This window comes from Anabrus simplex, chromosome 4 (genome assembly GCF_040414725.1).
Source record: "Anabrus simplex isolate iqAnaSimp1 chromosome 4, ASM4041472v1, whole genome shotgun sequence".
NCBI classification, from domain to species: Eukaryota; Metazoa; Arthropoda; class Insecta; order Orthoptera; family Tettigoniidae; genus Anabrus; species Anabrus simplex.
The window spans coordinates 296,995,703-297,012,588 of NC_090268.1; the positions used below are offsets into that span (position 1 = coordinate 296,995,703).

A 16,886-nucleotide genomic window follows, 5' to 3' on the forward strand; every position below is an offset into this window, starting at 1 on the left:
CAAAAGTGCGAAGACGAGCAGTTGCAGGCAAAACCGTTAATGCACAACGCTATCACCAACAAATAATTCATTTAAATCACGCATTGATCAAAAGACGAATGGAATGGGCCAAAAGACATGTAAAAGTGATTTTTTCACACAACAATGCGCCATCTCGCACATCAAAACCAGTGAAAGACAGCCTGAAATTACTTGGATGAGACATCCTTCCTCACCTGCCGTACTTCCCTGACCTGGCGCCATCTATCACCTCTTTGCATCAATGGAGTACGCGCTTGCAGAGCAGCACTTCAGCAGTTTCGAGGAAGTTGGAAAATGGCTCTACAACTGGTTTTCTGCAAAAGACAAGCAGTTTTTCTGGCATGGTATTCATAACTTACCTGAAAGATGGGTGAAGTGTGTAGAAGCCAATGGTCAATTTTTGAATAAACAAAAAATGAAAATGACGTGTTTTCTTTACTACAAAAACTGATAAAAACGTATGCATACACTTGGTATGCTGCAATTATTCAAAAACCTATATAGCACAATTTTTGGTCATTTTGATGATATTATGAATCCACATATTGAGAATGTGTCCAAAAATCTTCAAAAAAACCATAAGTCTGATTAGGCGATGAGTGGCATACTTGGTGAAATTTCCCTTATTTTTGAAGGTGGGTACAATGATGCTCTGCTGTCATTTGGCTAGCATTTGTCCTTCATCAATGATGCTCTGTTGTGAGTTGGTTGGCATTTATCTTTCATGAACTATTTTGCTTTACTTAATTTCGTGTGGCTATTTCTAGCCGAGTGCAGCCCTTGCAAGGCAGACGTTCTGACGAGGGTGGGCGGCATCTGCCATGTGTAGGTAACTGCGTGTTATTGTGGTGGAGGATAGTGTTATGTGTGGTGTATGAGTTGCAGGGATGTTGGGGACAGCACAAACAACCAGCCCTCGAGCCACTGGAATTAACCAATGAAGGTTAAAATCCCCAACCCGGCCGGGAATCTAACCCGGGACCCTCTGAATCGGAGGCCAGTACACTGACCATTCAGCCAACGAGTCGGACAACTGTTTTGCTGAAGAATAATGTTAACCAACCTGTTGTTTTCTGCCTTGACAATCTGAGTTGAGTTCTTGATGACTGATGGTGAAATTTTCACCTGATTTGTGGGAAGTCGAAGGTTATCCAGCCATAAATCTTCTGCCAAAATCGAAAATAATCCAGTATGGATCTTCCCAGTCCAGAAAAACTGAAATTAATACAAAATCTTCATAATGGACTGTTATTGCCTTTCAGCATTCAGTCTACATACCTCTGTGAATTTACTAAATGCCTCCACAATCCTCTATTTGTAACTAGCTCTGTGGCCTTGTTTTGTTCCATACCTCTTGTCTTTAAAGCATTAGAAAAAGAGTCTAAACATCATCATTTTGGTCTTCCTCTACTTCTCTTATCCTCCATGACGGAGTCCATTATTCTCCTTGGTAAACTATCCTCCATTCAGCTCACATGACCTGACCACTGAAGCCGGTTTATGTGTACTACTTCATCGTCGTTCTGAATCCTCAGAGATTAATTATTATTATAATTTGGTTGTTAGTCTGCAGATTGATTTGAAGCAGCTCTCCTGCTCACAATTCTCATTTTAACTGTGATGTTGAAATAATCATTGCAACCTATATCTACTGTACCTAATGCATATGTGTTCATCATGTTAAAGAATAGGCCATCCCCTGTTTGTATTCCATTTCAAATGGCTCAAAATTTGTCCTTTAAGGGCAAGTCTTGTTCTGGTCATATTTTTCCAGATTACTCTGTTCTTATTTTATTTAATTTTGCTGATTGAGAAAATAATATCAACAGGAAGAAAGTATTAAAGCACTTTAGGTTTCTCGACCATGAAATTATCAGCATTTTATGGCATGAGACCACTCCACATTAGATTAAGATGGTGGTAATTTCACAATTAAAAAAAAAATAAAGAGCTTGAATACTTTGAATTCTTGTTGATAATCTTGTTATCTCATTCCAATCTTCTAACCATTTGCATTATTCTGTAACATGATATTTCAGAGCATCCATTCTCAATCTTTCAACATCAGTTAATTTATAGTAGTGTTTCTCCATTTTCATATAAACTAATTTTTAATACAGCTCTATGTTGGCAGTAAATACAGGGTCACTTATTAAGTCATGGTAACATTTGTATTCCTGCAGGAATTTATAAAGACATTGAGGAGATAGTGCAACCCTTGTATGACTCGATGCCACTAAATGGCAAAGATGTTTAATTGTGTGCTTCCAATCTGTCAATGCCATTAGTTTGTTCACAGCCTTTGTCATATATGGAAAATGTGAACATAGCAGAGCAATGTGGCTGAAATTTGAGAGAATGTCACACAAAGCCTATGGAAGAGTTAGGGGAATATACTCTTCCACACTGATTGGTCATGAAGTGAGTGGTATTATTCTGGCCCTGAAAAGCAAGTGCAGACATGCTTCTCCCAGGACACTCCATGACTGTTTGTGTCAATATTGCTCGTGCCAAGATCACTAATTGCTTTCAGTACAGCAGGCAGTGGACTCTATAATAGTTGCAAGTACACCCATGTATTCATCAGGCAGTTTTGCATAAGATTTTACATAAAGATATACACATGCACAATATTGCTGCAATCTCCCTGTGAGGTGAGGGCAGTGGAATACACCCTTGGTATCCCCTGTTTGTTGCGAGAGGGACCAGGGGCTCTCAGCTTGGGTCTGGCATTGCTTTACTTGTGTCTGTTTCATCACTTTAATCTTTTCTATTTGACCTCCTGTTCTTTTCAACCTCAGTGGTATTGGGTTTGCTAGTCTTATTCACGTCCTTCATGGCCCTTCCCTTTCTTTTGCCGATACCTTCATCTTATGAGTGTTGGACCTTGTCTATTTTCTCTCTGATTAGTGTTAATAGAGGATGGTTGCCCAATTGTACTTCCTCGTAAAACAATAATCACCACCACTACCATCACCATAAATATTGCTGCAAATTAGGCATCTCTTGCAATAAGAAGGTGTAAATGTTATGAAATGTGTTTTGAAAATCTAGAACAGTATGAACACAAAGGAGATGGCATTTTGAGCAGGATTGTTGCCGTTGATAAAACTTGAGCTAAGGCCCAAGAACTTGTGCTGAAATGTCAGTCTACTGAATGTCACCATCAAGGATTACCACAGAGGCTCAATGTCTGACAAAGTCCATGTCCTATGAAGTTAATTAATGGTTCTATATAGACAGACGGATGATTGAGGCAGAGTACTACTACATGTTCTGCTGCAGACCCAGACAGCAAATGTTGTTGAGGAGCATGCACAGTACTGAAGATGAGAAGTACTTGAGCACTCACTGTACCCAATGGATATTTCACCTTGTGATTTGAACCACGAATTGAAAGGTTCACTGCATGGCCAATGGTTCTGTATGCATGAAGAGCAAATCACCAATGTAATTAGCTACAGAATTGCAAGACAACGAGAAATGATGTATCTGGTAGTATTTATCACCTTTCTCATTGTTGGCAGCAAGCTATGAACGGTCTTGGTGATTACTTTCAAGGTTTCTCATATGTTAATAACAGTATCACCTCATTGGAGACAAAACATGGCACAGGATATAGAACATTACCATGACTGCAAATTTTTGGAGGGAATTAAAAAGAATTAAATATCATTACAAAAGTAAGCAATTGCTATTTCTGTCAACCACTTCTCTGCACTTCACTGTCAGTTCACATAGCTGTTCATGGTTTTGGTTATATCAAAATCATAATTGGCATTGAAGAGTTAACTTGTGTGCAACCGTAACTACTGATTCAAAACTCATTGGCATGTTGTCAAGGCAGAGTACTACTACACATTGCCGATGTAATTAGGCACAAAATTGCAAGACCTAATGAGAAATGATGCATCTGGTGGTATTCATCACATTCCTGATGCACAGTATCAAAGTTTGAACACTAAAAGCTGTATCAATGTACCGACTACAGATTTTTGAAATGCGGGTGCATCAAAGAATGTTCAAGATACCATGGGTAGACAACATTACCGATCTTTAGCATTTTGAAATCAGAAATTTAGCATTTTGATTTTAACATTTAGCACTTTGTAGAGATAAAAATCCATAAAGTAAATTGTGCATTTATTTTTAATTAATTAATACAGTATAAGTAACACAGCAAAAATGAAATTTATACTGATACAAGACTAGAATAATGAGAAAGTATACAGAATGAACTTTCATGCAGGTTCATGAATCAGTAACACTGTTCAATGAAATCATAGAACATACTTCAGTATTTTGTTCTGGCATCCGTGTTCTCCTGTCACAATTAAATTGAAATACAGTATCTCTCAGTAGAGCTGTGATCATATTTGTTAACTGCCAACAGCATTTGCAGGTAGTCTATATCTTTATTTTTCTGCATAATTTGTACCAGTTGGAAATGAAAATATTCATATCCCTCAACAAAACTATCAATAATAACATCCTGAGAAAATGGGATCTTCATTTTACTTTCTCTTAAATATTTAAAATCTGTTAACAATACTCAGCCAGTAGTGATAGGATTTAAAAACTTGCCAACCTCTTAAAAAAAAAAATTGTTGCATTTTCTGCCATGTGACTACTCAACTTTTTGTTGCACTTAACCCCACTCCATGAACATGCTTTGCATTGCACTTTTTACACTTCCATTTGGAAAAGAGTCCATGAATCGCAACATATCTGTGAGTAACCATCTTTCAAACATCTTTTAATCACAGTGCATAAAGTTAACAACTCGTCGCACAGCTTCATGCAAAAGGGTAGTAAAATCCCTCCAACTGGATAATTAATTTACTAGTTGTGACTTGAGACCTGAGTTATAATTTAGCCTGACACTGTACTTCAAAATAATGACATTTATCATTTAAAATATTTAGAAGGGATGAAGAACTGCTGTTTAACAAATTTTCATCCATGGATTGAAAAAATATTTCAAAGCATCTAAATACCTATTGTCATATTCCACAGATTGAAACCATGAATTCCAATGTGTGAGCATGGGGAAAGGAAATATTTCTGCTGGAAAATTGGATAACTTTCTTTGTGAAAATTAATATGAACACTTTTCATTTTTCTTGAATGTAAGAAAGCCATTTTCAATTTGGATACAAAATGGTTGTGACATTTCATTTAAAATTACATCTCCTTGAAAGTGCATGAGATGGTCACCAATTATAGTCTCCGACACTTTGAAGCATATCCCTATGTATCGAGCTGAATCTGACACCAAACCAAATACATTTTCGTGTGAGATATCTATTCTTTCAAAGTGTCAGCGATTGCCCTGCTACAGATAGTACCATTTGCTTTGTCAAGAAAGCTACAACTACCTAGAAATACATCCTGGTTTGCTTTGTCACACATTATTCAAAATAAAACTACGAAAACACATCTTCTCTGCCTTAAAAGGGATAGTCAAATATTCCACCTTTACAATAAAAAACAATTTTTTATTATTATTTAATTAACATTTAAAAATCGGAACATGTTTCATCTATCTTGTAGACCACATCAGGTGAATAATATTAAGATTAAGAACAATGGGCAAGGGAAAAAACACATCAAAATGATTTGGGTTACTGAATATGTCAGTTAAAAATTCATGTTAGAAATGTTGGAATGTTCTGGAGCACATTATTTGGTACTATTAAAATGAAAAATAAAGATGTTGAACACATGAGTTAGTTCAGTAAAAAATGGTAATCGTGTCCTTCTGATGTGATGATGTGTTAAAATATGATTCAAACACAACATCCGACAGGCAGTCACATCACGACATCACAACATCACACCAGAAGGACACAATTACCATTTTTTACTGAACTATATCATGTGTTCAACATCTCCAACTAAGTTTACCTTGTGCTACAAGGAAAGCCAGTTGTTATAGTTGCAGATGAGACTTCAGACAGGCAGAGAAGATTATTGCATAAAATAAATTTCATTCCTTCTCCACAGCAAGGTACATATTCATGTCTCAATGCAGTTGCCTTTGACAGAATTGAAATAAATATTTCAAATGAAATTTATTTTATGCAATAATCTTCTCTGCCTGTCTGAAGTCTCGTCTGCAACTATAACAATTGGATTTCGTTGTAGGCGCTCCTTAATCTCAGCCTTCATTGTTTCTCCACAGTGAGGTACATATTCATATCGCAATGCAGTTGCCAATGACAGATCTCCCGATCCAGACATGTACCTAAACACACAATTGAAATAAATAAGATAAAACTACTTAACACATTCGCTCCCAGCTCCGTCCGCAGGCACTGTGTCTCGCAGCCCATCAATTTTTAGATGCCACACTGACACGGAATCAAAGGTGCCCTCTCCAAGCCAGCGTTGCTTCATCTAGTGACAGGTTTTGCTCTGGGGTGTACACTAAAGGAAACTGGTCACTAAGCTTCCTTCTTTTTTTTTTACTATATTCCAAACTAATTTCTATGTTTTTTGACAATGTTTCCACTTAATTTTCAAAATTGTAGCCTACCACTTTTTGCAGTGAGGCTCATGTCATTCCGCTGCATATTTCCCTTTTTCCTTCTCTTGTTTTTTTATATGTTTGTCAGTTGAAGTGTATGACATCTCTATTTTCCGCTAGATTTCCTTACTATTTAATCTTCAGAAGTTGGGGTTCTTGGTAAATAACATTTCTTTTGAATGAACCCTGTAATTTTTGGCTTATTATAAACACTTTTTATAATCCCAGGCCTCTTCTTTAATTTCTTTCAGTTCCTTTACCTGAGTATTTCTTTCCAGTCTTGTCCTGGTTGCTGACTCAGTCATTTCTTTTGGCTTTCTTACATATTTGCTTCCATAACTGTCTGTTAACTTTGATGACAGTATTCTCTGAATGTTAGTTGTTTTGTTGAATGACTTGATATGAAAATGAGAGTGGAATTCTTTTGAATGCTCTAAGTCTGCAAAGCTTTCATTACGTTGTATGCAATATTGGAAAAAAATATCTTCGAAATATGTTTCTAGCATTACTTACACAGAGCTGTATGAGTTTTATCTCCAATAGCTTAAAAACAGTTTGTTTAATTAAATACTCCTAAACACCAGAGCTCAAGAAGGTCCTTGATTCAGAATACAGAGGCTTATTTCCATACCATAGTTATTGGTATCCTTATTCTCAGAACCACTTGCTGGGCCATGTTTCGTGAATGAACTATAATAATAATAATAATAATAATAATAATAATAATAATAATAATAATAATAATAATAATAATCTGTTCTATAAATGGCTGTAGTCCTAGGATCATTATGTATTTGCCATTTTAATAGTTTTGATATCTGACTGAGAATGTAGAACCCCCCCCCTCTCTCTCTCTCTCTCTCTCTCTCTCAGAAATGCTCTATAATGTTCTAGCTAGGAAAAGAGAAAGAAGAGTAATTGGATAACGTTACAAAAGTTTGTAGATTATTAGAAATTATGGCTACACCTCAAATAACATTCCTTCATAATACAATGTTGTATACTTTACATATATAATGTTGTTTAATTGTTTCTTCCCATGATAAACTTTATAGAGCTTAATTTCACAGCAGCTGTTTCTTTCTCATGTACATTTGTATTTGTTGCCAAAAGTAATACCTACTATGACTTCTGAGTTAATTAGTCTGAGGCAGTTCTTATTGTGTGATTTTCAGAGGATAATTTTACATCCCTTGTTCTTGAAGTCATAATAATACTATTGAGTTACATAACCTCTCACATAATAGGTCTATCTTACTTTAATTGAATGATATATTTTAGGCAGTAGAACATCACATTTTCTTACATATTATTGAGAGATTTATTTTATAAAATGTTAACATATTAACTTAGTTCGAATGGATTAAGTGTAGCTATTTTGTTAATTCTTCTCATTGGATGGAACTGTAATAGGCTATTTAACACAATAGTTACCTAACAGGCACATGGTACCTAGAGATAAATCGAATGGAAGAAGTTCAGGAGAGAGTTCCTCCTATCATTCATTTAACTTGTGTAGGCTAATGGTAATATATTTGTCGGAGACCTGTCGTGTAGGAAATTTGTGGAAATTATTGATATGTTTAAGATACCTAGTTATCTGTACAAGATATGTTCCATTTGAAATACCAAAGAACTCTAGTTTTGATATAAAGAAATTGTACCAAATTTGATCAGACTAAATAAATTATTGTTGTATAAAAGTTCTAAGCACGAATACAGTAAATATGGCTGTCTTTGTCCAACTGTCACCTTGGAATTTAGTACATTCTTCTTTGCTGGTTGTCTTGGTAATGTTGCTATTGAGACAGCTTTGTACATAGACGGCAGCCTTCAGTGTTTCCTCTCGCATTTGGTTCAGTTTTGTGTGTAGACTTGCTTGCTTCCAGTACGGTACTTACTTCTATCAAGAGAAGGTTATGTCTATGCTAATTTACCTTGCTTTTATCAATTCTTGCAGCTGCTATGTTGAGCTAGAGAAATCCATAAATAATAAACAAAATGTATCAAATTTATATTTATTATTAAATCCAGGAAAGTTTTGAAGCAGTTAGATTAGTAAATGAATTGAGTAATCTCTTTGTATACATTTGTCATATTTATGGATTGTAAATAATTAAATCCATTGAGAAGAAAATACAATCTGATTATATTTTCTTCTTGAATGATAGCTTGGCTGCAGTTTTCTTTGATTCACTTTTCTATTCAAAACAAGAACACTCAAACTGACACACATCTTCAAGTAGAATAATATTATTATGACAATACCCTTTTATGTTTTATCAATGTTTATGAAAGACTGGGACCAAAATTTGTTATGAGTAGATATATGTTCCCCAACCCCCTGTCTTGGTTGTTGTGGTAATGATTCTTTTTTTTCCCCACTTGTCAATCTCTTCAGCCCATTGCATGCTATTGGACAACTCTCCAGGTGTAAGTATCATCCAGTCATACACCAACTATACAGAATAGAAAGACAAATTAGATATAAAATCTTTAAGGAATTTTTGCATGTTCTTGTTTTATGCACTAGCAACAACTTGGATGCTTTTATTTTATTTTATTTTATTTGAATTGTTCCTTCAGTTTTAGCAATGTTTTGCACTGTTTGCATTTTGGGTTGCAATTGATTTAGTATGATGCTGAATGTGTGCGTGTTGGCAAGTCACCTGGTGTTTTCATTTGCAAGTTTCCTGTTGTGGCTACGCAGAAACTACCGCCCCTGGCATCGCAACAGAATCACTTGATAGCAGAAGGACAGACATCTGTTTTGGTTTGTACCCCTTGTCAATTTTGGAATGAATGCCTGCCAGGGGTGAAGGGATGAATACAGGAATGTGGACAGGAAAAATGCCTCTCTTGAATTTGTTGTATTTAACACTGTGGATAGAATTCTGAAAGAAATCACTATTTCACCTATTGTATATTATTTAAGACATATTTATAGCTCTTACTTACGTGACCCTAATGACATACTTGTAGTAAGGAGATGAACTGCATTGAAATATTCATGAAGGTTTGTCAGTGATGAGAGGAATAGGGTATTTATTAAGTTGCTCATATATAAATAACAATATTGATTAATTACTAAGCAAATTAGGTTAATTTCTTAAAAAGAGAACTGTAAATGAAGAAGTATCCAAAAGGCCTATCCATCATAGCTAGGTATATTTCTATTTCTGTACGAACAAGTGTACTTACATTTACAAGATATGCATGAATGTTCTCGAAAATGCTGAGAAAGGTACAGTGAAACCCCGATAATACACAGTCGCTTGATGCACTATCTCACATAATACGTATTTTTTCTCAGGTCCTTGCACATTTCCTACGTAAAGCGTAAGCCGTTAAAATTTACTCTCTATATTAAGCTTGAATTCTGTCTGTTACACTTCATTCGTGGAATATTTTCAATTCATTTTTAGCAATGCTTTTGGAAGAAAAGTTGAATTTTTGTTATTTCTTGCCAGGGTCATTGGTTCCGTTACCTGTGCTCTTTAAGTCTCCCCTTTTTTTTCTTTGCTATTTGCTTTACGTCGCACCGACACAGATAGGTCTTATGGCGATGACTCTTCAAGTCTATACCCATGTACAGATAATAGTTGAACACTGTTTTGTTACCCCTTCTCTCTCACACTAGTTTTGGGAAAATTTTGCTGGTGGTTTCATGTTGTCCTTGGTGTATTGAAGTGCCTGTGATTAAAATGAGTGTTTAACAGTAAGCACTTTCTTTGTTGGATAAATTAGAAATCATACCAAAGCACAATGAAAACACCATTCTTAATCGGGAACAACTTGCGGATTCATTCGGTAGCCCATCATCAACATTGAGAACAATAATAAAGAATTGTGATTCAATCCCAACAACTGAACCATTGGGAAGATGCAGCAGAGGAGAGGAAAAATGTGGGAAATACAAGAATTTGGAGAAGATTTTAGTTGAATGGTTTCACCAGTCCCAGACCTCAACAATACTTGTGTATCTGTCGTAGGGTACATTTGTGATGCAGCTTTGCTGCTGGCACACGGTTGCTCGCCCTAGCATCTTGCTGCTGGCTATAGCTAGGCTGCTCACCATGGAACTTTTGCCCTGCAGCATTCCTGTACTGGTGCTGCTGCCAGTCTCAGTTGTTGTGGAAAATTCATCTTGTGAAAATGTTCTTGTCTTCTGAGAGTGATAGTTCTGATTCATCAGTGGGAAATTTGTGGTACGTGACAAAAAGGAAGTGAATGAAATATAAAGTTCATTCTTTGAACCCTTTGAAATCATATATTTAATTCAAATTGAAAGCTAAAAATTTTTATTAAAAATACATAAAGATAGATAAAAACATAGTCAATAGAATGAAAGCATATTTAACAATAAAGTAAGAATTAAAAATAAATAGAAACTTCACTTTAAAACACGATAAGTAGGCCACTGTCCCTCATAGACCAGATGACGACTTCTTCTGCCTGCTCATCTTCTCATCATTTCATAGTTTATCCAGTTTGAACCTGTTATGATGATCCGCTTGCCGCCGGTTCCTAATAGCGTTTTGTTCAAAGACACCTGATACCAGCAATTGTTTTAAATCGTCACCCATAACAGAAACGAAACAGCACCTCATGAGACAGGTCAGGTTCAGATAGCTACTGATCACAGAACATCTGCATGGAGTGCAGAGAGAGGAAGAGTGGGAAAGCGAGTGACCTTGAAAGAACCAATCGCAGTCCAAGTTACAGGATAGCCGGCTCCGGAAACAAACCTGGTTGAAACCATCAATGTGGCAGGGATAGAAGCCAGCAGGGTAGCGAGAAGCTCGGCTCCAGGGTAAAGGCACCGATGGAGATCCATTGGTTTGTTTCATCATCACCTAACATCAAGCAGCGAGGCCTGGCAATGTGCCAGCAGCAAAGCTGCAGCATAAATGTACCCTTACTGTTTGTTGTGGTTCAGATGGCAAAGCACTGGCCTTCTGAGTCTTAAAATTGGTAGGTTTGTTCACAGCTCAGTCCGGTGGTATTTGAAGGTGCTCAAATACGTCATTCTCGTGTTGGTAGATAAAAGAACTGGGACAAACTTCCAGCTCCTGGGCATCTCCAAAAACTGTAAATGTAGTGAGACATAATAAATAATGTACATACATACATACATACATACATCTTCATTATAGACTGTTATGCTTTTCATTGTTCAGTCTGCAAATCTCTGTGGATTTACTAAATGCCTCCACAATCCTCTATTTGTAACTAGTTCTGTGGCCTCGTTTAATTCCAAACCTCTTATCTTTAAATCATCAGGAACCGAGTCTAACCATCGTTGTCTTGGTCCCCCTCAGCTTGTCTTACCTTCTATGACGGAGTCCATTATTCTCGTAGGCAATCTATCTTCCTCAATTTGCCTCACATGACCCCACCACCAGTTTATGCATACCGCTTCATCTTTACAGTTCATTCCTAACTTAGTCTTTATCTCCTCATTCTGAGTACCCGTCTGCCATTGTTCTGACCTGTTTGTACCAGCTGTCATCTTCGTTACTTTCATGTCTGTTTCTTCTTCTTACATAACTGTCTATTCCTTTCATAGCACCTGGCGCATGCTGAAAATCTAATCCTGACAGCCCCTTTGTGTTCTGAAATCACTCTGGTTTTCATCCAACATACTCTCAACCACTGATTGCACCTTCCCTTCCAAAATGCCAATGAATACCTTGCCTGGTATACTGATCAGTGAAATACCTTGATGGTTGTTACAGTTCTTCCTGTTCCTTAGGTTATAGATAGGTGCAATTAATCCTTTCATCCAATCGGAAGATAACTTGCTAACATTCCATGCTAATCTTATTACTCTGTGAAGCCATTTCTTTCCTGCCTCCCCATTATATTTCCCCATTTCAGATCTAATTCCATTTATTTCTGCTGTTTTATGACGATGGAGTTCATTTACCATCCTTTCCACTTCCTCAAGTGTGATTTCACTGACATCATTGCCCTCCTTCCCATGAGCTCCATTGTTCACATCAACAGAGAAATTTGATTTCCTTTTAACGTTGAGAATATTTTCAAAATAAATTCCATGCATTCCTAATAGATTTCCTGAATTCAAAGTCGGTTATGTTATACTGTAGTTTATCTGGTGCCCCTACCCTCCCATGCGTTGCAGTGAATAACCGTATGCTTGAAGAATGCATTCACAACAGTAGTTCAGGAAACACTCCCCATTCCTATTTGCTTCCATATTTTCCCCATATTTACCCACCACCTTATCATATCCTTCAGTTACATTTACAGTTCTTGCATTGAAATCGCCCATTATAACCTTGCTGTTGACCCTGACTACGGTGTTACTCAGTGCTTCATAAATCTGCCAACTTCATCATCTTCACCCTGACATGGTGAATAGACAGACAATTCTCATCCTAATTCCTCCAGCTGCTTAATCTACCCACATTTTCATTTACATGCCTAATACTATCTCTTCTTCGTTATCCCTCCTTACCCAAATATAATTAACTCCTAACACATCTAGACACATAATCTTTGCTGACCCAGGCAGTTCTACGTTTTTCCTTATATAGGCCCAATTGGCATCAATAGTTCCCCACCTAATTGCATTTTGTTTGCCAAGTTGTTTCCAAGGAGTCTCTTGTCTGTCAAGTGGAAGCGAGACTCTGTTACTGCCGTAGGTCCAAGACTTGCTAAAAATGTTCTGAGTGTGCTTGATAAAAATTCTACTTGCACATAGTCCCATTGAGGATCTCTGTTCTTATGGGTTAGGGACCACTAGTGGATTGTATAGTCCTAGCCACTTGAGCAAAAGGAGGACCATGACTCAGAACATGTCCAGGATGTCCAATCCTATTCCATAGCAACTGGTATCATGACTCTCAGGATCACTTACTTGCCCGTGGCTCACAAACTAGCGACTACAGTAACCCACACCACAAACCATAACAACATTATTATTATGGTACATACAGTTGGTTGTCTTCAGTTTAATACATGGTTAACATGGGATCCCTTGAAAAGCATTTTACTGGGGTTTTACTGTTTTTTACTGTGTTTTAAAATATGAAACAAGTCTTAAGTTAATATCACATTATTTTATCCACATTGAGTTGCAAACAAGCATCTTCTAATTATTGAAATACATCATTCAAAGAATGCCCTCTTTGTTCAGAGGAGGTAGTGGGCCTCAAAATCCTATAATTCAAATTGAATAAGAAAACTGTTTCCTTTCTAAATTCCTTAATGTTTACCTTTTCCTTTAGGTTGGCCTCTTGTCAACACCTTGGTTCACGTCAATCCTACCACGTTCCTTGACTGAGGCCCATGTCCCTCTCTTATTTTCTGGAGTCCTGCAGCAGAGAGAAATGGCTCATGGAGTTGATCTAAGAAAGGTAAGACGAGTAGAAGCTTAACTCCTGGATGTTATACCCTTAGTAGGTACTTGTTGCTCCTTTAGTCCCCTTCCTTCCCTATGAGGAGAGTAGATCAGGAATTCTCTTAATACACATGTCATGAGTGAAACGTAGCTCTCTCTTCATATGGTCGAAGTCATATCATGCAACAAACATAAAGTTGAACGAGTAAAATATAGCATGAAAGACAGTTTAATGCGGACAAGCTGTAGCGTTGTTAACAAATATTTGAATATCTACTTAAAAATACTATATATGCTGGTAAATGTATATAATCTCTTGAAGTTGACCCCATTATTTTAATTGATGACAGTGAAATTAGGTTTGTTTTTATGTCTTGCAGATAGCATGAAAGATAATTAATTCTTCACATTTTCTGTAGAAATTTATCTGCTTGCAATGCCAGGTGATCTGCCTGTTGTTGGACAACTAGGTTCCCATAAGATTTATATACAGCTTTCAGTCGGTTATCTAGTGATGAGGGTTTCTTCATAATTTTAAAATGAGTTCTCTGCATTCCAACATTTTTAGTATTATGAAAGTCATTGCTTTTGCAAGACATACAAGCAACTCCTTCATAAAACACCTAAAACTTCATTTTAGTCCATTTACATGGCATGAACCTTAGAATTTTATGTAGGGAAACCCTAAATCAGAATAATATTTTTAACTTTTTTTCTCCTAATGAACATACTGTGTATCAAAATGAACCTTGGACTTTCTTTACATGATCATGGTTTTTACCCTTTCAATTAGCATACAGCAGTGATCTGTTATATTATGACCACCCCGACCCGGGAACATTCGTTCTACCTGGAATGCAGAGAGGTATCCATGACATGCTGATAGCATTTTATATAAATGACAGGTCTATGAGCTCACCGTTAGTAGTGTCTACAGCATTAGAATAGCAAAAGCGGATGAATTGTTGTGAGCACGTACGAGTAGTGTTGCAAGAATGGGCAAATGGCAAGTTGTCCAGCTGTATGTCACTTTACAAAAGAAATGTAATTTGTCCTTTGTGAAGTGAAAACCGTTATTACGGAAGGTTTTAAGATCTTGTAACAGCCTTATGTCGACAGCAGTTCATTGGTGCAAGAGGCCAGTGGAGACTGTCGCACCTAGTCTGAAGTGACCACAGGGTGACAGTTCGAGAAATTTCCCAGAGGTATAACGTGATGACTAGGGCAATGTTTCAGAGCACATGGTTCGGTGAACGCTGCTTTGCATGGGACTGTGAGGTCGAAGACCCATTTGTACCCCAGTAATGACTGCACTCCATCAACAGCAACACATGAGATTGGCAAAAAATATCAAAACTGGATTGTAGTAAAAGGTCCCGTGGTCTGATGAATCCAGATTACTGCTTCATCACATCGACGAGCAAGAGTGCAGAGGCTATGGCACCTGGTTACACTTTTGTGCGGGGACATGCCAGTGGAAGAGGTGTGACTTTGTGGGCAGTGTTTTTGACATGTTAATGCCATTATTCCAGTCCCTGACTGCCACCCAGTATGTGTACGTCATTGGGAACCAAGTTCATCTATTCATGTCAGCTGTGTTCCGTTATGGTGACAGCCTCTTCCAGCAGGACAGTGTGCTATGCTACACTGCAGGATTGTAAAGAACTGGTTCAGGGAACATGACAGTGAATTTGCTTTAATGCCATGGCCCCCGAATAGCCTGGATATGAACCCAGTTGGCATTTGTGGTTCGACTTGAAGTGTGTTCATGCTACATCATCACCACCACCCCACAGTGTACGCCAACTGCTAGATTTGCTGGTGTGCTTATGGTATTGGATACGGCCACCTTACTGAATTGATACCTCGCCGAGCGGCCACAGTTCTGCGGGCTGAAAATGTTTCTGCACCATATTAGGTCAGTGGTCATAATACAATGCCTCATCGATGTATCTTCTTCTTTTAACTGGCTTATCCGAATTTCTTGGGGTCGGCACTATATGTGGATTAAGCCCATTTTTACGCTCAGATACCTTTCTTGATGCCAACATACCATGTCTGTATGACAAGAAGTCCTTTGAGATAAGGGTGCGGGGAGAAGTGGATCCTAGTTGGCTCCTGCGCATGCACACTATGCGATGCCGTGGTAAATTCCTGAACAGCAAACATAGTTCTAGCTATTGTGCTTTGCACGTGTTCATTTGCAGAAGTGCCAAAAGTATTGTGATTGTGAGAAATAATTGACACTAGTTCTGTTAGTCACCTTCATAGAATAAGGATATAGGTAATTGTAATAGTGACATAAGAAAACTGACGAATGACAGTACATAGTGGGAAGCAAAATTTAATTACATGAATTGTGAAACATTCTGTTGAGGAAGCCACTCAGAAACACTTTTATATCATCCTAACAAACCCGACTGCTAGGGCAGCTAAATATTGAGCCATTTCGATGAAAACAAACCACCATATTAGGAAAGAATGTGACTGCAGAAGGTAGCTTATTATCGATTGATGAATCTTCAGATGTTCAATATTATAATTTTTATTTTTTGACATACTGTTTCGGCCTCTTAATACCACATTTGACACTTGTCAGCATTTCTGGATTCCCAATCTTCCCTCATCTTGATGGCGAATACAGTTTTTCACTCTTTGAACCACTTTGCGCAGGTCATCTTCTCACTCTTTCTGGAAGATTCTGTATCCCATGTACCCAGGTCCTGAATTTACAGTACTTCTTTCTTGAACTAGTGTCTCAGATGCTCCAGCCAGATCCTCCTCCTCTGCAGTTGCCCATGGAGTGGTGCATTTCCAAATTATGAGAAAAACTACCATTCTTTGAGACACTCTGAAGATGACTGTAAAACAAAACAATGCTTCCTCATAAGCTAGAGATTTTCTAATTTAGAGTACAGTTCTGCATTTGACTCAGGCAATATTTGCCCTCAGAATTTTGATGTGGGCTGA

At 37.4% G+C, this 16,886-nt stretch overlaps 1 protein-coding gene across 5 annotated transcripts in view; it reads left to right on the top strand.

The window, feature by feature from the left end:
* Nucleotides 1-16,886, top strand: part of ATP8A (ATPase phospholipid transporting 8A1) — a 305,670-nt gene that overhangs the window by 225,849 nt on the left and 62,935 nt on the right. For 2 of the 5 annotated variants that reach the window (XM_068227249.1, XM_068227250.1), the window contains exon 22: nucleotides 9,240-9,323. The exons of 2 other annotated variants lie outside the window; for them this stretch is intronic. In XM_068227249.1, coding sequence (XP_068083350.1) covers nucleotides 9,240-9,297 — 58 coding nt within the window. In that variant the 3' untranslated portion in view covers nucleotides 9,298-9,323. Of the gene's footprint in view, nucleotides 1-8,951; nucleotides 8,984-9,239; nucleotides 9,324-16,886 lie in introns of all 5 variants that reach the window. One more of the 5 variants, XM_068227251.1, reaches the window with a different exon arrangement.